Here is a 26639-nt window from a genome sequence, read left to right as displayed (position 1 = left end):
TGTGCTGATGGCTTTATGATGACCAAAGTGAATTAAGAGTTCATCTTTGAGTTAAATGCTATTGGAGGCGGAGGGTCATTTGAGTACCATGGGTTAATGTATATGAGATGTACAGTACGTATTTTACACAGAGAAAAAAACATTCATTTTAAAATATTGTACTTCAAATCATTCTGTGTTCTATTCATATAATATGAGCTGAAATGAAGCTCTCAGACTACTGGTGCTCCAGTGACCTGGTGCCTAAGCACACATGTTCCTGAGGACACAGTCCAGGCTCTGGTGCTCATTTTCAGAGCTGTTTTTCCAAGGGATACAAAAGCAGAAGAAGTATTGCTGGGGTGTCACACTGTCCTGTGTTCGCAGAAGTGGCTGAAGAACTGGCTGCAAATCTCATTATACTTGTTTGTATTCAATACAGTTGCTACAGCATTTATATAATGATTGGCATTAGATGAAACCAAAGATATTTGTAATTCCATTATCTTCATTTTTATGTGATCATTTATAGTGATTGGGCATTTTGAGATCTTTAGTGTGAGGTGGAAGCATGGGACCTATATTCCAGCCATATGCTACACGTGCCATTCTCAAACAGTGTGTCTCTGACTGCTTTCTACCGGGAACCACAATCCTACAGCATCCTGCGGAGTGAGTTTTACACCCAACGCTGGGCATATGTACCAGAGCAGGTTGTACAAAAGGCTAGAAAAGATCTCTGAAGGAAAGGTAGCACTCCCCTGTGACTGCAGTGTGACATGGGGACATCTGCACCACAGGGCTGGTTAGAGATATGCAGTACAATGCCTGTGCCTCAGTACTAGGAATACCCGAATCCTCAGGACATGGATTCCTATCTGTGTTTTCCAGCTCTGTTCAAAAATACTGTCTCTGACTTCTATTAATGCCTTGAGTCTAACAGGCCAATTAATCAGAGCCAATTTTTGAGAAATGTTTCTCCCACATAAAATTATGACAGCTTGCTGTCTAAGTATAGGATGAGTGCATCCTATATTCCATCCAAGACGTGTGACACATGGATGCAGGGAGGCTATTTAGTGCGGTGCAGCTGGCATGCCTTGCTGCTGCAGTTCCATGGAAAGCTACTCACAAACCATAGCTAGCCTCTTACCTCACTGCTCTTTATTTGCATTGTCTGGCTTCTTGTTTCCTAATTAAAAATGACATGTACAGTTGGGAAGAGGCTGATTGGTCTCTTAAAATAAGTTTTACCAGTTGATTGAGGTTTCTAGTTAGTTAATGATGAATTCTGGTACTATGGGGATGCTGCCAGAATGTTGCTCAGAAAGCCAAGTCTGCCTCACATACACATACGGAATGTGAAACCAGAAGCTGTTTGCAAAAATAAATAATAGGTGTGGGGAGGAAAGTACACTATAAAATATAAGATGTATTTTATTTATAAATAACCTTCTTAAATAAGAAATGCTTGCAATTCCTAATTTCAGACTGTCTCTCTGTGTCTCTCCCTTTCCATGGCTGCACTGCTGTTTATTTACCTCTTATACCTCGGATTCCTTGTGGCTTATTCCTGCCTTTTTCTCTGCTATATCTATCACCCAGTACATAAACTCCTAGTTGCTGGGAATGAGTGAATAAATAAACTGAATGTAAGGAAGCTGCCATGGTTTTAGGGACTGCAAGGATTTAGATGGAAGTCTAATATGGCAGTCTTGCTATCAAAGTATTCTATCAGTATTTGACTTAATTCCTGAAAATGCATGTAGTAATACAAATATATAATCTGTTGGTCCCATAGGAGAAAGAACTGGACATTCTGACTCTCTTTCAGAGAAAACAGTAAGATTTTAAGGATTTATATTTTGCAAAATCTGAGCTTGTCAAACCTGTGATAGGTTGACATAGCCATGGTGAGCTTATATTTCCTATAGTTTCAACTGAAATGCAATTAATTTTATGTTGTCTTTCACCAGGTTTTAGAAAAACATTGGCATTGTTTTTGGGTTTGTTTCATTTACTGCATTTAAAGTGTTTCATCTCAGCAGAGAATGCTGTAGCTTACAAACTAGGTTGCCTATGTTATAAATCTTGCTATTGTCTGTGTCAAAATCATCTCTACTGTTCATGTTCTGCTCTCTGCTTCCTTTCATACTATTTGTCCTCTCTAGAACAAGAACCAGTGAGGTGATTCTGGATGCTGGAAAACTGGGCTGGTTGCATTGGGTAATATCATTACTTATTGGCCTCTTCTTCTCCTGTTATAGTCAAACTTTGGCCAAAAAGTTAAGTTGGATGAATGCTGAAAGAACACATGGAGTTGAATGTTGCCATTCATGAAAAATAAAACATGAATCCAAAAAGATGCTCACTCCTGGGACTCAATTTCACATTTAAAATTAAATACATTTTGGAAACATCATTACATTTGTCACATTCTCCTTTTAAATAGACATCTAAAACAACTGTTCTAAAGTTGGACTCAAACAAGAATAGCAATCTTAAACTGTAAGGATTTAAACTGTAAACTGTTTTCACACTTTACAGCTAAATCAAAATATTGGTATTTCACCAACATAATTAACTATTAGCTTTTTAAAGGATGAGTTTCATCCTTCTTTTGACTGAATGCAGAAGATGTGTTATGATTGTTCTAGAAAAGTGATAATACCAGACTTTTCACAGAAACTTGTAAAATGAAGACTTGCTGAATTCTCTGAAGCTTTTTTGTCTTTGTCCCTTGGTGTATAGATTACATATCTTCCAGACCATTTTTTCATAGTCCCTTTGCTTTGCTGGCTTTTTTCAAAAAGTGTGTAGAAGTTAATCAGAGCTCCACAAAATCTCAAGGGAAAAAGTTGATGTTCATACCTTCTACCACAGCATTATAGCCAATAAAATTCTAGTCCTGTGGATTATTTTATCTAAGTCTGTTCTAGGTAAAAATTTTAGGAAAATCAATCTTAATCAGAAAAACCTATCTACGTTTGAAGTAGTAGGTTTATATTCTTTCTAAATGTACTTTAGCCAAATAGTTAAATTCTTGTTGGACTTAAATACTGCAAACTGACCTGGATTTACTTCCTTTTCTATGTGAAGGAGAATGTTTTACATTTCGATTTTAAATATGTCACAGAACAGCAAAGACTGAATTTTGCAGTTGGTGACATTAAAGTTGATAGGGAGTCTGGCTAATGTGTCTCAACCAGCAGAATAAATCAGAATAAGAACTCATGTTTTGCTATGAATACGCAAACCCAAAAGGACCATGACAGGTCTCTCCACACCAGGCAGTAGAAGGATTTATATCTGGGGCTCACCTCCAAATGCTCTGACCATCCTTGTCAGTGGCATCATCTCCCTCTTTGCTGCAGTTGCTGAAGTGAAAGATCTGGGCTATAAAGAGGCCTATGAGGAAAAAACTTTCTGATACAGATGAAATATTGAGCTCACAGGATTATCCTCCTCAGAAAGAGTGGGTAGATCTCCTATTTCTTCTTTGGATAATGTGAGAGATTTTGCAACCAATATTTTGTTCTGTGTCTCTAACAATTATGTAGCTAATTCTCCTCAGAAACAAGGCTTTTTAAGCACCTGAATCAGAATATTGGTTTCCATTAGGAAAGAAGGCTCTAATCTTAGGAATTTGAGTTAAGACTCCAAAGGAAAGAAAATTTGCTAGTCCATAGAGTTTGAAGAAGCCTCTTGTGACCTCAAGAACATGCATGTAGCACTGCACTTGAGGCTACATGTTAAATTGAGTCAGGAGCTGAAGGTAACACACCAATAGATTGCTGTTTGTCCCCAGTAATTTCCCTGGTGAGCATTATGATGCAGAGATAATTCACAGAATAAATAAATCATTCAACTAAACAACACTGCTGATAAATAATTTCCACTAAACTGCACTTTCAATTAACTTGCAACAGAAGGCACTTTCAGATGATAGGGCTGGAATGCCTGTAGGCATACAAAATGTCTTTCTTTTAAAATCAGGCAGGTTTTTGGTTGTTTCTAGGCTTTACAGGGGAATATTGCTGTTGGTCTTTTCAGCAGGCATTTTGATTAAGACATGTATTTTTAGCCTTTGAAACAGAAATATCATACTCAATGTGTTCCATTACTGTGTAATATATACTGTATCCTCTTTGATAATGTTGGAGTTGGTCTTTGAAAATAACTCAAGTATCCAGAAATTTTGAAAATAAGGGACAAATCTTACCCTAAACAGATAACAAGAGGACGTAACCTTCCCTCCTTTCCCAGGGAGTGAGAGCAAGTTCATCAGAAGTAATCTATGTGCTTTGTCTCTACATGCATAAGCTCACAGATTGCTTATGAATGTAAGAACAGCTTGATTTTCCCACATCAAGAAAATAAGGTTTTAGGAAAAATTTACCTCTCTTATCTGCCATAATACTGGAAAGTCTCCAATAAACCTTCTGTGTGAGACAAAATTCAGACAGGTTGTGCAGCATAAACCATAACTCAGATGTTTCTATAAGCCACCGTCTTCTTCTAAAAGCTATTTTTTTGCCACTCTATTAATGCTCAGAGCTGTTTACTTGTTCTCAGGTGTGAAATCAAATCCTGGGAGAGCTGGGCTGGCCTGTGGCGTGACTCAGCACCCATCACCGTGTTCCTCTGATGGATGAATCTGGCAAGCAGCATGATGTGGGATCATGCCTTAAGTATGTTCATGTGAGTATACAAGCTTTAGTCCTGAGGAAGAATTTATCTGAGATGATTACTTGCTTGTTCCCTGGAGAGCAAGGAAAGAAAGCATACAGGTATTGTATGCTATGAATAAGTGGGGCCATCTCCACAAAGTAACTGGAGAAGCATTAGCACATAACAAGTTAGGGTTATGAGACTCATTTTATTTGCTAGAATTTATATATGTAGAATGAGGTTCTTTGGAATGTGCTACACTAAGAATAAGTAGTTTTAAGCTCTACTATTGGTTTACTGAGATAGAAAATCTTGCTCATTATAGCTATATTCAGAAACCACTCTGCACTGATTTCCCATACACACCAAGGGAGCTGAGTTGGAGTAATTCCAAGTACTGCGTGTGACATGATGCAACCTTAGTGCAACTCATCTGCAGCAATAACATGTATTTCAGCAGAAATGTAAAGAGAGAGAAATAGATTTTGTTTTCCAAGAATTTATAATTGAACTATGATCATGCATATATATTGGTAAAAGCCACTAAATTGCATTAATTCTAGATATGTAGGAACCAATATCATGTGAATGTAACCTTTATCTGGATATTGAATTCTCATTTATTTTGCCTTGTCAGATTGATTACATAGTGAGCTACAGTATTTTGCATAGCTACTAAATAAATGATGCATTTGAGACTTTGCATGGTCTGGGAAGGAAGCCTCTGGATCAATCCCTTCACTGTTACATAGAAGGAAAAGTTCAAGGAACATGAAACTAATAATTGTGATGGAGGAAGTGGTCTTAGGAAAATAAAGAACTTTTTAAACACATCCCTACTCAGTTTCTGGTTGAACAACTGTGCAATCCTGGGCAAATAATCTAGATTTTATCTGTAGGATATAATGTAAGATCCTGCAGAAATACCCACAGTGACTTTGACTGAACTGTGAGAACTATTTTTTCCTCATCTTGCTGAAATTTTCAGCTCTTGCAAAGCTAGGACATGTCACATAGACTACGTGGTACTGGAATAATAAACTGTACATTTATCAAATCAGGTATAAGAATCAAACCACTGAAACTATTTAGCAAGATTTATGAAAAGAAAAGAAGAGCAAAAAGAAAAGCGAGGCTTACGACAAGAAAAAGAAAACACAATAGGAATAGGAACTTTAGATAACGAAAACTCTTCTTATTTCTGAATCTGTTGTCCTTAGATAAAATGGAATTCCTTATAAAATTGCAATGTGGAATTAAATGGAATAATCTGTAGATCTGGAGAAAATATTTTTTTCAGTATTGGTTGTTACACTGCTGCCTATGTAGGCAGGGAACTATGAGTGTGTCAGGGAGGAGTGTGTAAACTGAACCTGGCCTGCTTGCTTCAGTGTGTTTATCAACATGATTTTGCTGTGTGTCTGGGGAAACAGCAAACTGACCTTGCTGGTCCCTGTGTTACAGGACTGGGATGTCTGTGATTCTAGTTAGGGACCCTGGTGAATTGCTCCAACTCTGTGGTCAGCCAGAGCAGCCTAAAGCCAACACAGATGCTGCCACTTCAAGGAGCCCTTGAAAATATTTAAGTGCATCCCATCACAATTCATGAGTCCTTTTCTGTGCCTCCCAGTGGGCTAGAAAGTCTGCAAACGAGGAGTGACAGAATGTTTCCTGGGCTTCCAGCAGACTCCTGCAGCCCCTTCCCTGGCTCTGTGTGAGACCCCACGTGTTTGGACACACAAGATGTCTCAGAGGCACTACTGCTACAGCTCAGATGTGGGCAGTGCATGGCTAGGGGCAGTTGATTCTCTCTGGTAAAGAAGCCTTAGTGCAGAGTGCTGGTAGGAGATGCTCTGGCTGCTGCATGGCTCTGCCACATCTCCCTGCAGTGACACCTGACAATTGCACATTGCCCCTGATCCATTCTTTCAGGGCCTGGGGTAGGGGGTCTGAGGGGCCGGTGCTGTGGTGGGGAGCTAAGCTGGAGGCAAACAAGCAAATGTCAAAGACACCTGGTAACCCTGCATGGTTCTTAAAGGTCTTGATGGCTGTTATCCCTCAGGAAGAATGGGACAGAAGGGGAAGGAGAAGCCACCTCAAGCCAGCAGGAAGGGGCCATGTAACAGCAACAAAGTGAGCCAGCTCTTCTGTGAAATCCTCATCTGAAAAACATCAATTGTAAATTTGCAATCTCATTTTTCCACATTTGCATGTGAATAAATCTGATGCTTAAATGCCCTGAAGAAAATGAATGAGGCATTTGTCTAAATGTGTGTTCATATTTGAAAATATCAACTAAAAATCTAGGAAGCCTTTGTACACCCACCTTTGCTATCCCTCTTTCAGCTGCTCTGAGGCCCTTTCATAAAGTACTCTTTTTTACTTACAAGAAAAGCAAGTATTGTTGCCATGTTTTTGCTCTGGTATTTTTGCTTTGCCTTAGAGAATAGCTGCTTTTTTGCTAGCCCTTCAGTTCAGTGTCTGATCCTACAGTTCTCTTCCTTTTTCATCTCTGATCTTAGATGAGCAAATACCTCAGAAATACATTTCACAATAATTGCAAAGCCAGTTTAAAAAAGCACAGCAGCATTAGTTCTGGTGCTGATGGTGAGTTATGAGAACTCCTGTATGCGAGGAAGAAAACAGACTAAGAAGAGGGTTTTCAGAAGCAGAAAAACAAGCGCTATGTTGGCCTGAACAGTTCAGAGGTGGAAGGATGTTCTGATTTTGCTCAAAGCAACACTAGCATTGATGTTTTGCATTTTGTTTTGTATTCTTCCCTTTTTTCTCTCTATATATATGTTGGATATATAAAAAAATTTAGAGCAACATGAATTTCTCTTTTTTTTTTTCTATTTTATTGTAGGGAATATTACTTATTGGTTCAAATGCAGTGATTGCTTTCCAGATGCAAGATGTTTTGCAGTTTGAGTAGGAGTAGCTTTCATAGGAACAGGACAGATGCCTGGCTAAATATTTCAGGCAGGTCTTTTAGAATGACATGGTAGTTGTGATATAGGTCACAATTACACGAGCACTGAAGTTGTTTGCACTCAGTCACTCAGTATTTGTGCAAGTAGGTTTCCTTGATTTTTTTTTTAGTGATGCACTATCACTGTTTAGAAGATTACTTACTTTTGTGGGAAATATTGTGCAAAGTGCTCTACATTAGTTTTGGCTGATATTTATTTAACAACAACAGATACTAGTGCAGGAACTCAGATCCAAATTCCTCTGAATTTCATGAATATTCCAGTCCTGTTTGTAATCTGTACATTTTTTATTTGTCTACCAAAGATATAGGACAATTTAAGATAGTTTCTTAAGCAATTACCACAGCCTTATTCTGAGGAAGTTGCCCCACAGGAAGTTTCTGCATGTATCATAGGGTGCCTGTATAGACCAGACTTGCAAATTGGTGTTAATGCAAGTGATAACTATGCAGTGGTACAGAAGATAATCTGGAATAGATCAGTCACCATCTCTCACTGTTTTTTAATTAGTTACCTTCATTTAGATACCTAATACAGAAAATTATTATCCTTCTGAACTGCCTTTTGCCATTACTATTTGGCAACTCTAATTTCAATATAAGATGTAAAACAGCTCTCTGAAAACTGTTAAAAAAACACAACAATCTTAGAAAATTAGATAAACCTAGTGAGGGTTAAACTTAACTTTTTTTCCTGTAAGTGTCATAAGCCCAACCTAGAATTCTTTAATAGATACAGTGCAGAGCAGAACTGAAAGTATTTTTAATTTCACTGCTTTGTATATTTACAGAGGGATTACAACAAACTTCTACACTTTATCTACATTTTAATAGGTCAGTGCGAACATATGAAGCCTATTAAGGTGGACTGACTTATTAAACTTACGTGAATTTTCCCAAAGCCCCCAGCAGTTGTGTGCAGCAGGGGCTGGGCAGACATGCATGATTGAGGTCATGCATCCAGCCAGTTTGTAAGATGATCCCTCTGTAGTGAGCCATCAGCCATCCTTAGCATAGGGGCGCACTCATACACGCATTCCTGTCAAGTCATCTTGTGAAAGGCTGCTTGCTTCCAGCTTGGCTTGAAAGTGCAACCTTAATAAAACTCACTGAAGCCTGAGAGAAAATAGCAGTTCTGCAGCAGATAGTGTAGGGGAAAGAGACTGGGATATGCATATGCAGCTGACTAAAGCAAGCTACATGCTGGACTGTAACAGAAAGGAAACAATAAATCTTAGCTACTATGCAATAAATATTCCCAATTTTAACTAAGGAAGCTATCCTCACAGTGAAATTAAAAAAAAAAAAGCAGTTTATCCAAGCTTGATTGTTAAAGTGTGCTGCTCCGCTCTTTTTTCCAAAGACTTTAAGGCAAATTAAGAACAAATTTAAAGAAAGAGGAAGAAAAAGTTTTTCTTAAAGCAGGAAAGGAAAGTAAAAATAACATGTCAGTTTTCTTTTCCTTTGCTTTCCTGGCAATGATTCTTGCTCTTGTAGGCTGTTCTAACCAGCGTCGGGGTTCAGAAGGCAGTGGGAGAAGATTTAACCGGGTTCAGCACGGGCAGTGCACCTATACTTTCATTCTGCCGGAACAGGACGGGAACTGTCGTGAAAGCACAACAGACCAGTACAACACAAATGCTCTTCAGAGAGATGCTCCTCACGTGGAACAGGATTTCTCTTCCCAGAAACTGCAACATCTGGAACATGTGATGGAAAATTACACTCAGTGGCTGCAAAAAGTAAGTGCTTCTTTTTTTGTTTCTCACTAAATGATTTTTTGGGGAATGTTTATGCTGTTCAAAGTTTTTGTTAGTTTCTATGAGAACAGAAGTAATAAGGATTGATACAGTTCTTGGCTGTGTAGGAAAGAAATATTTTAGCCGGAGTGCACCCTTGCTAGTGACATTGCTTTTGGGAGCTGAATTTTCTTCACTTCACTGAAAGATGTGACTTCTTAAGGCTTTTTTTTCAAGAAAGTATGGATGCGTGTGAGTCGGAGGACACAGAAATCCTCCAGAGACTCTACTGACAGAGCATACGAAGTTCTTATAAGCTCTACTTATAGTTCACAGATTCAGCTCAGATGTCATGCAGGATACCTGCTACTGTGACAGCAAAAGGGAGCATTTAAAAAAATCAGCATTTAAGGGCACTGGGTTAAGAATATCATTGTTCCTCCATAAACAGGTCCTGTAGTACTATTCTACCCCTCTGATTCCTAGAAAAAAAAATGGAAAATATATAGACATTCACACTTCTAAAACTTCACAGTAAACATTTTTTGCCATGTTGAATACACTGGTCTTGACAGCCTGCTTCAATTTGTGTTTATCTATGTGCATTCTTTCCTAGAAAGGGGAAAATGGGTTTCAAGGTGTTGCAGTAACTTAATAGAAGTAATTATTTTTATGAAGTTTGGGTCTGAAAGGCTTAAATATGAGCAGTTCTAGTTACCTTAGCATGATTACTTACATGTGTAAAATTACATGTCTTGCACAGATATTGTCCATACCTTTGTAAAGAAAATGGTTTGGAGTAGATGACCAGTTAAAATAAATAAACAGTCTGTATATATAGCTATTTGTGATATTCCCATTCACATGCTGCCATTTTGACCTGGCAAAACTTAGAAAATTGCACGACTGAGTGATGGAACTAGTCATGTAATCTGGTACGAGAAAACTTCTGTATGTACCCATTCAAGAGATGCAGTATTTAACTCCAACTGAGGTTCATACTAAGAATGAACATCAATAAAACTCTAACTCTACTAGGTGGGCTGAAATTTCATATTAGCACAGTTGCTGCTAACCTATCTCATTTACAAGTTTTCTTTCATCCACACAGTGCATATGACATAAATATGTTAAAAAGCTTATACTGGTCCCTCACCCACCTAACTCTACTAGAATTTTTAGAGTTTTTGATAAATTATTTGTTCTCTTGCATATCTGGCCATAGCAAGAGAGAAGAGATTCTGTATAGAAAACATAACCAAGCATTTAATTTTCAGACTACTTCTCTCATTTTTTAATGTCTTGATATGCCTTGGGGGAATATAGGGCTGGAAATAAGCGGATGTTTTATGTAGAGGAAAAGAAACTATTTTATTGTGCCTTGGCAGGCTGAGACAAGCACTAAAAAGAGGAAAGTTGTTTTCTGTTTTTATACACATATGATTTTACTTGAGGAAATTGCCTGCTGAATCATGCTTCTAAGACTTATTCTGTGTTTGTCCACTAGAGACTGAACTAAGATCACTGTTTCAACAGTGATCATGAGGAAATATGAGTCTCTGGAGTGTGGATGTCTGAGGGTTAGTCCTCTCACACTTTGGAGGGAAGTGATTAAACAGGTAGGAAGCCCAGTGAAAGGGATTTATATTAGGCCTGTTTTCTTCTGCAATGGTTGTAAAACCGGCTGAGGGCAGAACTATTCCCCTCCTCCTTTCCCTCCCAGCCCCCAGTGCCTTGCTCCCAGGGGTTAGCATAAAACTGGGATTATGCATGTATCTCCATGTGTCAGCTCTTGGAATGAAAGGACCTGTTTCTCTTGTGAAGGACCATGTCTCACTCTGAACAAATGAGGCTGATGCAGCTCCTTTATAGCATCTCTGAATACTGAATTTGCTTTGTTGCTGTTGCCACTACAAAGCATCTCAGCCATAACTCATTTCCTTTCAAAACCTGCATAATTCTCAAGTGTAATGAATATATAATGTAGGTATCTCACATCTCATTTTTATACTCTGCATTTATTTTTCCCCTAAACTTTCTACACTAGGCAGCATTTTACAATGCACCTGCTGTGAATAAACTAAAGAATAATTAACAGCTGCAGGTCTTTCACTGCAGGTCTTTCACTGGAAGAGAATACTTATACTCAGAAATAATGTTTAAGAATTTTAGAAATAGTCTGACATAGGCAAAGGAGTTATGCTTATTACTTCAGGTCATATATATAGCTTTCAATAAAAAATTACATAGGCAGTGCTTGGCAAAGTGAATTATTTTCTAAGCACAAATGCTCCCCGTGATATTTGAAAAATACTTACTGCAAAATTTTGTAAGAATCATGGCTTGCTTAAATTTTAATTTAAAATTGTTATTTAATATCCAAACTATCAGATTTTTAGAACCAAAACAAATATACTTTTCTGTAAAAAATGTAATTTTTTTTTCTTAATGCAAAATTGCTTCTTTGATGACCTACAAACTTGATTGTGGATAAAAATGCCCTTGCTTGGGAAGCCAATTATAGGCAATTAAGGCCCAGCCTTGTCCATTATAATTTGCATATCTATAATCAGTGTAAGTGGGGTTGGTTGACAAACCAGGGACATGGCAAAATGCTCTGCACAGAAACTTTGCAGAAGAAGATGACTTGGTAAACATTTTTAGAGATTTTCCTAGAACTGTTTATTTTAATACCGGATAGCTTTCCCCATTGTTTAAGCTTGGATTTCATTTCTGCAATATGTTTATACTGATAGTTCAAAACAAACAGTTCATCACATTTTCTTTCTTGCAGTTACTGACTGGCTCACGTGACACTCTTTGGTATTTAGTTGCAGTGTCTAAGTATTGCCAAAGAGGAGTTACATGAAATGTTATCATCATGTCTTGCTTAGGAAGTTGCTGTTGGCTTGCTGAGCTTACAGTATTGGTGGACTCAGTGTACATTCAGGATAGCTCTATAGATGAGTGTTCCATATAGTTTTCCTGACATCTAAATGGTGGTAATAATTGTTATAACAGTAATGAGTGAGTTTTACATGATCTACTGCTTCTTTTCTTCTCTCTCATTATATAAGCAGAGTACCATAAAACCTATAAAAGTATATAATTAGAAGCTAACACATACAAGTATTACAAGAAGGTAGATAGACCAAAAAAAAAAAAAAAGGGCAGCTTCCACTCACTTCCTCTCCCTTCAAAGTGCCCGTGCTGTTATTTATCAGCTACAATCATTAAAGAAAGAAATGATGAACGGTTTTTCTGGGATATCTGTAACCCTTTGATAGTCAAAAGTTCATTCTTAGAATAAATATACTAAATTATTTTTGTGGTCTTTCTTGACTTCCTTATTTTGCAACAGTAACAACACAAGTGCCCACCTAGGTTTTAAACAGGTAAGGGGTCTAGTTTTTGAGGAGGCCATCCATTATGTAGAAACAAATGGAATTTGGAAAGACCAGCGTCTGTCACTGTGTGCTGTGGCTCCACTGAAAGTCTGCCCCTTTGTGCTGTCTTTACTATCAGGGCTTATCTACTGTTTTCTGCAATAAAATATAATAGCTGATTTTTGCCTTGGATTTTATATAGTTTGCTGAAGATGGGAAAATCCCTTTCCTGTCACTCTTGCTGTGAAGCAGAGTGGAATTATGACACAGTAAGCTGAGTGAAAATGTGACAGAGCCTACCCTGAGCAGTACAGATCTAAAGAGCTGTATTCATGTCCTATAAGGCAAATTTATGTTAATATAAAGATGGAGATGGTCACTGTGTGGGTGTGAAAATTTTTTCATATTAAGAAACCAATTTTCAGGAGTTGAACTATCACAAGAAATGTTAAAAGTTCCATTTTATTTATAATTATGTTTCATTTCATATTATGTTGCAATATCACATGTGACCTAAAAGTTCACATAATATTTGGATGTTAAATGCAACCAGGAGATGCAGGATGAACTCCTGAAAACTCTCACAAACAAAAGATGGTCACTGGATTCTGGATTTACAATCTGCAATTCTGCATGTATGAGCATTACTAACAGAGCTGTGTGAAGAATAGCTTTCCAGTAAATCTTTTCTTTCTCAAGGTAGACCAGAGCTAAAAGAAAACAGTGAGAAATTTGCATCCAAAACTGGGCACTATTTGGCATCCAGCTCAAACCTGTATTTATTTTTTAGATACAGAGGCTGCTCATTAATCTGGGTGCTCCCTTCTGCTTTGAAGTCAATGAATTCTCATATCCAAAGGAGAGCCTCATCCTAGTGATATTTGAAATGCAGTTCCCAAAAATGTGAAGCAAAGGGTGGAATACAAAATAGTGGGATTTCTTAGTGTACTACTCAATAAGCAAGTATATATTTATAAAATCAAAATTTAAGGAGTAAAAATGTCTTAATGGAAATAAACTGGCTCCAAGAAAATCAATGTTTGAGTATAAATCCAAAATTGCTTATTTTCCCCGAAAAAAATCTATTGGCCAAAAACATGCCTGCTTTTCAAAGCTTTGTTAATCAAATTGCTCAAGTCGTTGGAATATTGTGATGCACCCACAAGAAAGAGGCCATACTTCAAATGTGGAAATGCCTGAAAGCTTTACATTATTGGAGAATAATTTATTTGGCAATTAAGGTTTGTTTTTTTTTAGAAGCAAAAGAATCAGGGAATTAGACTGAAGGACAGTTTCACATGTTGCCACATTTGGTAGCAAATTACTTAAAAAAATATTTCCCATGCTTGGAGGGAAGGCTTTATCATAATGTTCAGTAGGAACTGAATGTGTTTATTTACAGTGATGACAGCTGTAATTAGGAAATTTCTGGTAACAATAAAATATTACATCTATTAGTCATCAGAATTGTCCAACTGAGATGTCCAGTGGGAGATCTTATTTGGAGCACTGAGAGCTTTTCTAAATGAAACTAATATACAGTAAATATATACAGGGTGCTGAGAACTCATTGTTCCCATTCAACCAAGCAACCTACTCCACAGTGCTGTGTGCCCTGGGGGAAAAAATACAACACTGGGAGAAAAGTAATGAGATTGGGTATGTCAGGCCTGCATCATCCCAAATTTAGAAGTATAGAATCACAGGATCATTAAGGTTGAAAAAGTCTTCCAAGATCAAGTTCAACCTTTGAATCAAACATAACCGTGTTAACTAAATCATTGCACTAAGTGCTACATCCAGTCATTTCTTTTACAACTTCCTGGACAGTGACTCCACCAACTCCCTGGGCAGCCTTTACCCATGCTTAACCACCCTTTAAATGAAGAATTTTTTCCCTGACATCCAACCTGAACCTTCCCTGGCACAGCTTGAGGCCATTTCCTCTGGCCCTGCCCTGATGGGAGAAGAGGCCAACCTCCACCTCACTACAACCTCCTTTCACATAGTTGTAGAGAATGATAAGGTCCCCTTTAGCCTCCTTTTTTCCACACTAAACAACTTCAGTTCCTTCAGCTGCTCCTCATATAACTTGCTTTTAAACTGTTTTTTAAACTTCTCTTTAAACCGGCTTTATTGCCCTTCTCTGGATCTGCTCCAGACACTCACTGTCTTTCTTGAATTGAATGGCCTGAAACTGGACACAGCATTCAAGGTGTGGCTTCACTAGTGCCCTGTACAGTGCCCCTGATTCTGTTTGCCACACTATTTTTGATCCAGGCCAGGATGCCATTGGTGTTCTTGGCCTCCTGGGCATGCACTGTCTCACATTCAGCAGCTGTCAACCAGCACCCCCAGGTCCTTTGGCAGTGGGCAGCTTTCCAGCCACTGTTCCCACTGCAGGGGTTTGTTGTGACCCAAAGGCAGGACCCAGCACTTGGCCTTGTTTAATCTCATACAGCTGGCCTTAGTCCATAGATCCAGCCTGTCCAGATCCCTCTGCAGAAACTTCCTACAGTCCAGCAGATCAACACTCTCACTCAATGAAATCTGTGAACTTAGTGAGGATACCCTCAGTCCTCTCATCCAGTTCATTTAAAAAGTCATTAAATAGGGCTGACCCCAATACTGGACCTTGGGGAACGCAAGAGTGACTGGCCACCAGCTGAAAGTAGCACCATTCACTATCACACCCTGAGCCCAGTCTTAGAGCCAGTTTTTAACCCAGTAAAGACTGCACCTGTCCAAATCACTGGCTGGCAGCTTCTCCAGGAGAATGCCAGTTACCCAAATAGTTTTTTATTTGCTGTGGGGAATCTCATAGTGCTGTGTCAATAGACAGTAGCAAGGCCAGAGGAAGACTCAGCTGTCTAAACTGTTCAGTGGAAGTCCCTGTTTCTCTTCACTGACCCCAGGAAAATCCTGAGCAGCTCACTTCCTGATTTAAATGCCTCAGTTAAGTGTGATGGATTTAAGCTTTACTTCTGTCCATGCCTGTAGTATGGACTTCACTTGTGATTGCTAGGAAATTGTAAACTTTAAGTATTCTAGTTTCCCTTTTCTAATACAGACATAGCACTACTACTCAGTTTCACAAGGCTGTTGGGAGGCTTAATATGTTATTTTTTTTGTGTTGCTTTTGGAGTCTTTCTTGTGGAAAATATTTTGTGCCCTTAACAATGTATTTATTATAATATTGTTTTCAATATTTACAGAAAAGGTGAGATTATAAACCTTTTGGAAGGAAAGTAACTATAAAGTAACTATAAGGAAAGTAACAAAGGAAAGTAACTAAAGTAGTTCATAAAAAATAAGCATATAAATACAATGAATATACATCTTTTAAGCCAAGAATATCAAGGGTTGCAGTTGGCTAAATGGGTTATTTGTGTCCTGTTCACAGTCAGAATAGTCCTCATTCTTGCAGGGTTTTTAAAACCCATCCAGTAGCTGTTGCTCCAATCTGAGTCCATCTGCAAGACACTGAGTCTTGTGCAGATTCTCATGACCACTGAGGAATGCCTTGTTATTCAGTGCTAATGCTTATTTTTGTTAATTAACAAAATGAAATGTTAAATAATTTATGATTATTTTTTTTAATTTCCCAAAATTAACAAAAATTTTGGATTAACTTGTTTTTATCAAAACTGGGGTCATTTGCATGATCTATTGCAAGAAAAATCTGAAAGGTGAAGATACTTAACCATCTACTTGTATTTAACTCAATTTATGGTTTAGCTTAGTTCAGTCTTATTGTCTTTATTTACAACAAGGAAGAGCTAATAAATGAGGACCTTTTAGAACCAGTATCATGGTTTAAGTTTGCTGTGAATGCATCTTTAACACCAGCAGCTCAAGTGTCTTGAATAAACAGCCCTGGTGTAAAAGTCTTCCCAGTAGCATAAGAATTTCCTCTCTTGTTAAGAGGTTGAAGTTTGATCAGGAAAAGGAAATTGAAATAGTTTCATATTTCATAGAAAAACCTTTTTTTTATGAAACAAGCTGTACTTAAGACAAGGTTATTTTTTTGCAACCACATGTGCATATTTTAGACAGTGTTATGAAACACCAGGGTGGTGAATATTTACTTGGAAGGGTAACTTAGAAATGCCATAAATTGTTGCACATTTGCACTGCGTTCTCATTAATATTTCTGCACAAAGATCAAGAGTCACTTTTCATTGCCTTAGTTAGGAATCAGGTTAATCTAAGACAGTGTAAGTCACTACTCAGCTAGGGTAAGAATTCTAATCAGGGACTTGCACCAGTTTAATTAGCCCTGTTTAAAACTGGTGCAAATCAAACTAGCATAACTTTCTTGTCTAAATAAGACCTAACAGTGAGTTACACTCAGCACTGAACACGTATATGATGCAGATGGTCAAAGCAAGACAGGTACAGGGTCAGCTAGAAGGATGTTCAAGTTACACTGTATAAATTATTTGCTTTCAGATTTAAATAGAATAAACCCACAAAAAATTGTTTAAGATAATGCTGTAATTACTCAGAGGAAGTCATATAGAAAGTCTGTATTCAAGGCCATGGAGGTAACTGATTGAAAGAAATTTCTTATACTTCCTTTACTAGCTTCTAGAAGGAGAAATTAGAAAAGAAAAGAAAAGAAAACAATAAGAAAAGGGCAAGAGTAAGAGAATTATGATAGTTTCATGGTGGAATAGGTGTGTCTTTAGGAGAGGTACTTTAAAGGTTTGTTATATGATAGTATGTGAAGGATCATATGATCTGTGTTACTAATCCTTCCTTAAAGAAGAGAGAAATAGACTGAAAGTCCATGTAAAATTTTGCAGTTGAAAAATCTGTGTAGAATATCTATGAGTAAAAATTGGATGATAAAAAACTCTCTAAGAAGTCTGTAGAATTTCTTTCCCTTCAACAACTCAGTCTGGTGTGAGTGTCTGCACACTTAGGCATTTTGATCTTTGGAGTATTTGGTGTTCAAGATACTTAGAAATCTGTTTTTAAGTGTTGTTTGTTAAATCCATTCTCTTGTTTTATCCCAATGTGCCTGCTGTCAATCTGTTGTTCTCCTCTAACTGACCTGTTGGCTTAAAAAAAAAAAATTGGTAGCAAGATGAAATCTTGCTTGTTGTACATGCATTAATTCCGTGTGAACAATTCCCCAGCTGTATTGCTGAGAAAACATTTTACAAAAGCACGTTTCTTTTGTCCCTTCCAGAATGTATATGAAGCAGGAATTTTCATATATTCTGGAAAAAGTATGGACTTTTGTTCTCCCCATCCCAGACATGTTTCTGTCCTTAAATGTGCCTGTGTTGCAAGACAAACCTGTTTCTGCTCTGTACATTGATGACATCTGCTGCTTTAATAGAAAATCAGAGGTGTATAGCTATAATTCTTCATCTCTTCTTCTGGGGATTTGTATTTTTAAATTCTTGCCATTTGTCATGTTGTCTCTAGTTCTCTTGTTGCAAATAGAGGTACCAGGCATTCCTTCTGACATAGGAATGTATGGAAACAACAAAAAAATCACTTGATCCAGTTAGCCTAATTTTCTTCTGATTCTGTTCTGCCTGAGAAATTTAGTACTGGTGTTCTTTCTCCTCCTCTTGTACCAAGGAAGCTTGAGAGATTACAGTAGAGGTAGGATAAACTCTGGGCATTCTTCCCAGGATGAAATCAAAGCAAGACTAGAGAACTGCAGGAGAAAATTTGGAGTATGAGCAGACAACCTTAGAGGGTAATTTGTCTGGTTTTGACAGCATGGCTTCTTTCACACTAGAACACAGATGATCAAATTGGTGCTAATCAGTTTTGAATCTAAAAATGATTTCTGCTGCAGGCTGATGTGCCATTTATAGACTGGACCCTTCCTTCTTTCACATCTGAACTTCCCTTAAACGCTTTCTGTATGCAAGAGATTTTTCTTAAAAGAGCCTATTTAAGTTACAAAATTTAAGTCTTAGGGATAACACTATTATTAGGTCAGAGCAGGTCAGACTTTTAGCTTCCTGATCTGTGATCCACCAACCTAAAGCTGCAGAAGGAACTTGCAAAGTTTCAAAGAGTAAAGCTGTCAGCCTATGTTTATAAAAGTGTATTTTTCTTTTGGAATATATTGCCTGCAAATATGGTTTTGCACAGTGCAGAATTAGGAAAAAATGACTTAGTTGTTGAATGAAATTTTTTGGTTTTACAGTGCTGATTTTCACTTTCATATATTCAGCTTTGAGCAGCTTTAGCAATATTTATTTTCTGGGAATTTTAGTTCTCATGTAGAAGTATTTTGAAAGAAAGAAAACGGTATTAAATAAATCTTTTCTTTAAAACTCTGCCATCAGTTCAGTGTGTGGGTAACAATGAGGGTGAATAATAGGGTCACTTACATGTCTTTCTCTTCTCACTTATGAGTCATGTATTTGTGTCTCAAAAAGGCAAGGAAGGATCTTCAAATAATTATATCACTATCAGACTACTACTCCTAAAAATATATATTTTTTAAAATTTAAAATCCTGTGTAGAAATTACTTAATATTTCTGAGATCTCAGAGAAATGCTTAATACAAAATCTGTTTCCTTTAGTTCTCTTGCAGCACCAAAGAACTCAAAGAAGACTCCTGCAGCCTTTCAAAAATTGGGCATTCATATGCAGATAAAAGTAACTGAAATGAGGATTAAGAATCACTGGCTCTATCATTTAAGTATTAAGTATATTTATGTGTGTCATAGTTACCCTTCCCAGTCTTAATTCATCAGAAAATTCCAGTAGCCTTATAGGCCACATCAGCAGATCAACACAGTAATGGGAAGCCCCCAAACCACAATGCCTTTGGTGCTTTGCCTGGAATTTTGAGGATCTGCTTAGAAAGAAAATTGCTCAAAGTGATGACCTAATCTCTTTCTGAATGAACTATTCCCCTTTGTTCCTTGGCTAAAACTTCATACTTCACTCTGTGTGTGATTTACCACAGTAGAGATAAATGGTCAAGGGCCACCTATCTTTCCTGCGTCACTTCTGTCAATGGGAAAGGCCATCAATGCTCTGCTAGAAGGTTTTTCTGTGTTACTATTTTTGTGTTGAGGAGATATGGACTGCAAAATTCTTTATCACTTTAGCCTGTGAAATACAGAGGCGATGATTAAGGTTGTTTCTCTTCACATTTTTCTTGAATGATCCAGTTTGATCTCTTGGCTTTTCTAAGAATTCTGGCTGATGCAATAAATGTTCTTTTGTATATTCCTCTACCATCATTGACCTCTTAATGGTATGATATACCATAGTTTAACCATTAGAGCCTCTGCTTTCATGTCAGTAGTTAAAAGAACTATTTGTACCTGTTACAATACCAAAGTTTTATGCAGGGAAGCATAAGCAAGACAACTGTATTTGCAGAAACACACAAGAGAAGAGGAGTTTGCTGTGTACCACGAGACTATTGTTAAAGGTAAATGATGATTACAGCAAAATTAATTCAATAATAATTTGGAAAAAAAATGTCTTGATCTTCTTGATGACCCAATTTCTAACTGTGGACCATTAGTCTAGGGAGGGTCAGCTCAGGGAAAGTGTAAGGGACCCAGAGAGAGAAATGGGAGAGGCTAAATATGAGGTGGGAGATGAGGGTGGTGCTTTAGAGCAAGAAGTCTGTTGATTTGAGGCTGATAGAGGATTTGATTAAAAATTACGAGGAAGGGTAAATGATAAAATCCACAAATTTGTGACTGTCAAGGTACCAGCATATCACTAAAGTACACACAATCAGCTACCTTGTTCTGATGTGACAGAAAAGACTGAGAAATTACTTTGGTATACAGCACTGTGTTCAGTAAAATGTCCTGAAAAAATGCAGATGTAAACTGTTTACAGGTATGTGGCTCTAGATATGTCATAATACTGTGTATTTCAGCAGTAGTACAGCTTACTGAAGAAAAACTCATCACAGTCAAAATAAAATCTTTTTTTTAAATGAGAAAATTATTTTTCTAAACTTAAGAATATAGGAGTGAGTAAGAGAAGATGCTCAGCAGCATGTTTTACTGAGGAAACCAGAAATTCTCCAAATTTTGCTGGTTATCAAGGTATATCTAAAATGCATCCTATTCTGAAATGCTGAATGGAGTTCAAATGCCATGTGGGGAATTACAGGTTGTAACTAATGTGTCACTTTGTCACCAGGAATGCCTTTGCAGCTATCAATGATAACCTCAGAAATAGTCTTTATGTTTGCTGCTTATACCATTAAGTGAAGAAACAATGTAGTATCAAGCGAGCACCTTGGACAGTTTATGGTGATGAGCTAGAGGTCAGGAATACTGGAAAGACATTTGCCCAAATTTGCCAGATTTAAATTTTGCAAGATCTAAGAACTGGACCTCAAATGAGCTAAGGGTCCTCAAATGTGGATTATGAATGAGGTATATGAATATTTATGAGGCAAGCTTTAACCTGGTTAAATGAATTGTTTTAACTTCATCATTGGAGTGTTAGCACATTGACAGAAAAGTTAAAAAAAAGGAGAATTCCTTGCACAGATTATCTAAAGAAACATTTGTCATTAAATACCCTTTTTTTTCCAGTGCATGATAACCATTATGGCACATGCTGTACAAGCCACTATACAGAACAGGAATAAATTTAGTATTTAATTGTTTATTCAATGTATTCATATATTGACTTTTAAGGTGTAATTGATGTACCAACAGTAAAAATAGTTATAAAATTAAACACAGACTGAAATAAAAGAACTGCCAAGAATTAAGTTTCTAAAGCTAGGATTAGTGATTGAATTTCTTTAGTGCTAAACCTGTATGTTATATTCTACCTTAATAGCTCCTATGAAAAAACCTGCCTTATGAACCCTAGTAATAAGAGGGAAAAAATGAAAAAGAAAAAAAGTTTATTTGAGCCAGGTTTTAGTATTCCGACACATCTTGGAAACATCTAGTAATTTGGCCACTCACTCCTTGGGGTATTTCCTGGAAGCAGAATTGAGCAAGACTGAAAATATTTTTGTTGCACTGTTATGGACATGAAGAGAAGACATTAATTCTTGATCCATAAAATATGTACCAAGCATGACATCTTTTTTCATGTGAATTTTTGAAGACTACTTCACCATTTTTATTCTTTATTTTCCTACCAAAATCATACAGAGCTCCTGAAATCATGATCAAAACTCTGGTTGTTCATCACTAAAATTTGTCCTGTTTGGTTTTGTCTTTATTTTTTCTCTGGGCTATAACTCATCATGATGGGACACTGAAAATGTTTTTTAGGGAATATGTCCCATTTTCATTATTGTTAAGTTTCAAGATGACAGCTCAATATTAGTTTTACCAGTATGGTTTCGACTGCTGTCATGCTTTCACTTCCATAGTAATATCATTCAGAAAAGCTGAAGCAAGACTATTTTTAGAATACTACTCATAATGCAAGACAAGCTTTATATTTAAGACATCCTAAGTAAGAGTTACTCAGTGTTTTTTCTATCATAATGGATATTAAGTTTGGTTTTTTTTCTCTTAGGCTTAGCCTGGCATTGCTATGATATTTTCCAGGTGTTGTTATCATGAGATCTTACCAAAAAGCCAATTAGAAAAACTAGCAATTTTCTGTGGGAACATAAAATCAAAGGAGGTTTTCAACACAGTCCACAAACCCAAATTATTATCATTAAAGAGACTCAAGAGGATTAGAAACTGAAAAAAGGGTCTTGACTCTCACTTGGAATGTGATGTTAATGTATTCATATGGAGCTTGGCCTGATGCTGCTCACAGTGAGTCAGCAGGAAAAAGCTCAATTTCCCTTCTGAAAAGGGGTTTTCCCAACCTCAGGCCCACCCAGCTTTAGCTGACTCCTTCCTTTCTCCTTCTCCTGTCACTTTCAGAAGTGGCAGAAGTTCCAGGGTTTCTGCCCTAACATAAGGGGATTTCTCTCTAGTAAGAGACAGACAGACCCCAGCACTATCAAGGCAAATCTACTTGGCAGAACAGGAAATTCCCAGATGGTCAGGAGGAATTTTAAAGGGTTGGAGTGGTATGTTGCAAAACACTAGCCTGGCACCCACGGAGACTGAAGTCTGTTATTTATAGAAAATCAGAGGCAAAAAAATGGATTATGTGCTTCCTCACAATATGCTCTACAATCATTGCATTGTGTCAACATGAATTTGTGGGGTACCACATTAAGATATGAAATTATAGCATGGTCTCTATCCCCAAGCAGTTCTTTCCTCCACATGCCTAGAAAGATACCAACAAAATTTGTGAGCAGTGAAAGTTTTATAATAATGAAAAAACCAACCAAACACCTTTAGAAAGCTCTGGTACAACAACATAAATCAGAAATAATCTAGTCACTCACATCAGTGGAACAATCCACTGAATATCCATCTGCAGTAGCTAAAAGAAGAGAATTCAAGTCCAGCCTATGAGAAGCAGTCAAGCTGAGATATTTTTGTTCACTTCAGGATAGGATTCAGTGTCCAACTTTTATATGCATACAGCCTACTCCAAGCACTCTCCAGGCCTGAAAGGGGGATCATGAGGTACATCTCATAAGAATAATTTTATAGAGATATTTTCAGTATTTCCTTTTTATTTCATGTCAAAAAGAACGTAAAAGCAACTTCGCATACATTTTTTCACTATTTTTCTTTTCAGTCCTTTAAAACACCAAAGAGGAACTTAGATAATTGTTGAAACAGAAGTACTCAAAATAAGCAGGCAGATTATCTTAATTTAAACCTAGTCTTGAATTCTATCTGGCATCTAATGGACATTTGAATCATTTTTTGTGTTTCTTTTGCTGAAGCCAATCAGGAAATGGTTTAGGGTGGGGTTTTTTTCAATATACCTTAAAATAGAAAACTCCCCAAACTCTTAAAATAGAGACTCCAATCTGAGGTCTTGAGAACTCAGGTAACAACAGCCTCATGTCACAGAGCAACTGTAAACCAAAATGCTGTGGTTTCCAGCCAAGAATTCCAGGATAGAATTCTTAGTTAAGTAATGTAATTCTTCTATTTTTTTATCTATTTGTTTATATACCAATCTTCATTTTCTTTTAAAAATATGAATTTTTTCAAGAACTGAAAGAAGTGTCACTGTAAAACACTTTCCTACTGATAAAATCAGCAGATTGATTTTTTTTTTTTCCTTTCATATGAGCTAAATTAGCCAGCTAAAAGTTATTTTTCTTAATTAAACCGAAACCAAGGGCATTGGAAGAAAAGTTACAAATAGTTGTCTTTGAACTCAGATGCCTCTAGTTCAGTGGGGACAGTTTGCATGATCTTTTCTACATCAACAACATTCCACATGCATATTCTTTCTATCTTCAAGAAAAAAAAAAAGGAACAGCAGAAGCAACTGTTTCCATATAAACAGGAGGACACCAAAACAGTGCATCCCTTTTCTTGCTAGAAAATACATCTATGTACTGTGGCTGTACACAAATATTACATTTAGGCTTATCCTTCATAAACCAAGATAATACCGGAATCTGATTCTACTCTCACCCAAGTTAGCCCTAAGGCAATCACTTTGTAGAAGTCTGCTGGTTATATCAATTGAACACATGATAATATTCCAGTGTTTTGTTTAGTGATATACTGGAAATGCATATCTGGATTTTAAAATCATAGAATTGTTGGAAAGAACCTTAAACACCATCTATTTCCAGCCCCACAGCCACAGTCACGTACATCTTCCACTAGACCAGTTTGCACAAACCCCCACCCAACCTGGCCTTCCAGGGATGGGGCAGCCACAATTTCTCTGGGCAGAGATGCCCTGAAAACCAGGGGCGCTTTTGTTCCTGAACTTGCTGGAGCCTGTGTATATTGTTTGGTAAGGTTTTATGTCATCTCTCTGGTTTCTTATGACAAAGATGTCTTTTAATTTCATATATCAGTCAGCAAGCCTACATACACTTTAGTTTTGTGCTTCCACACTGCAGCACACTGAGAAAAAAATTCTTACTGTGAAGGTCACCAGATAAAATTTACAAAAAATCATACAGGCTACTTGAGTGCCCCTCCCCATAAAAGACCTCTCTGCTTGAATTTTTACCCTGCTAATATTTTTCAGCTTATATCTTTGATAACAACTCAAGGAAATTAAACTTTGTCATTCTTTTGTGTAGTGCTTTTTGAAAATTTGTTTATCAAAGTTGTAATTTTCAAGCAAAATTTGACCGTTATTGCCATTGCTTGGGATTACTTTGTCCCCGGAATAAAACAGTTTTCCCAGAAATTATTCTATAGTATTACTACATGGAAGCAAGTCATGCAATTTTTGAGTATTTCTTTTAATTACAGAATGTACATAAAAATCACTTGTCCTTCACAATTTATGACAGCTGAATAATATGCATTAAATGCAACATAGTGGAGCAGGAACACCTCTTTTTTTAGCACAGATGAAGTTTCATTGCAGTAAATGTTCACAGGATTTTAAGCTTTAAACAAAGTTTACAAAATTAATTACAAACTTGAGAAGAAAATACTGTAGTGATTATATTTCAGATTACTGGAAATGGTTTACTTACATTTTCTGATATAAATAAAGATTCTAGCTATAGAAACACCAGATGGAGTGATGTTGAAGGCAGAACTCAAGCAATTTCAGTGCCATCAAGACTGCATATCTAGCTGCTGGTTAAATTTCTGGCCCTATGAAAGAAGCAGTGTTACTGCTGTAAGTTCCATGCATATACCTGTTATAGCTCTCTCAATACTGACAGAGGTTCTGTGCTTGCTTTACAGTCTTGCATTCCTTTTTTAAAGAATGGCAACAATTGATCAGACTTCTACAACTTTTTGTGTTCAGGATCCCAAGACATTTTAGAAATGTCAGTGAATAAAGCTTCATAACACCCAGAAAGTTTAGAGATGGCAGAAATTTTCTTATTATTACCCATTGGAAAACCCAAGGCACACAACTTACAAGCTGATGTACCTTTAGGCATTTTGGAAACCTAAGTACAGCCAACAATGAATCAAGACCTGAGGTAGCTCCAGTTTTTATATCATAGCTATCAAAATACTCCATACTAATAATACAGATGGTAAATAACCAACTTCTCTCAGGTTACTCCTTACACTGCTGTCCAAAAAATTTGGGTTTTGTGGGCTAATTTCATAGCTGGTGTAAATTTACGCTGCTCAACTGAGGTTAGTGGAATGGTTTTGATTTAAATCAGGTAGGCTTCTGGATGCTCATATTTACACTAAAACCTCATTTTTAATGCACCTTGATGCCTCCTTGATGAATTTTACTACTTTATTGGAATGAAAATTAAACTGGTCAGACCTCCTGCACACATCCATGCTATCTCCTTTTTTCACTCAACCTCTAATATGGCTGTTTTTTGTATTTCTGAAGAGACAAGCCCTGGTCACACAACCTGATGTGCAAAGGAGAAGTGCTGTGGTCCAGCAATGAATCCTCAGCAACACCCATGCATGGAAACACCAAAACATTTCATATCTATTTCTGTTTGTCAAGTGACACATACAGAAAGACAAGGCTGAACAGAGAGGTTTGGCTGGAACTAAGGAAGGAGGGATTCTGACCTATGGAAGAAGGGCCAGGCCACTCAGGTGTGCTACAATGATGTAATGAGGTTCTCTATGGAGAAAATTAGAAGGGCCAAAGCACAGCTAGAAGTTAATCTGGCTAATGCTGTAAAAGACAATAAAAATATTATTATCACTTTAGTAGTTAGAGCAGTTGGTTTTGGGAAGTGGTTGAGTCACCATCCCTGAAGGTCTTTAAAACTGTAGATGTGGTGCTTAGGGACATGGTTTATTGGTGGACTTCACAGTGCTGGGTTAATCATTGGACTTGATGGTCTTAAAGTTTTTTTCCAACCTAAATGATTTTATGGT

General features: G+C 37.2%; 1 protein-coding gene across 1 annotated transcript in view; it reads left to right on the top strand.

Moving 5' to 3' along the window:
* The first annotated feature begins 8614 nt into the window (after positions 1-8614).
* Positions 8615-26639, top strand: part of ANGPT1 (angiopoietin 1) — a 153070-nt gene continuing 135045 nt past the window's right edge. The window contains exon 1 of the mRNA XM_021546436.4: positions 8615-9384. Within this exon, the coding sequence (XP_021402111.1) occupies positions 9088-9384 (297 nt within the window). The 5' untranslated portion in view covers positions 8615-9087. The remainder of the gene's footprint in view (positions 9385-26639) is intronic.

The sequence above is a fragment of the Lonchura striata genome, chromosome 2 (assembly GCF_050655825.1).
Source record: "Lonchura striata isolate lonStrDom1 chromosome 2, ASM5065582v1, whole genome shotgun sequence".
Lineage (NCBI taxonomy): Eukaryota > Metazoa > Chordata > Aves > Passeriformes > Estrildidae > Lonchura > Lonchura striata.
Note: the sequence above shows the minus strand (reverse complement) of the source record. Positions and strands in the feature narration are given on the sequence as shown.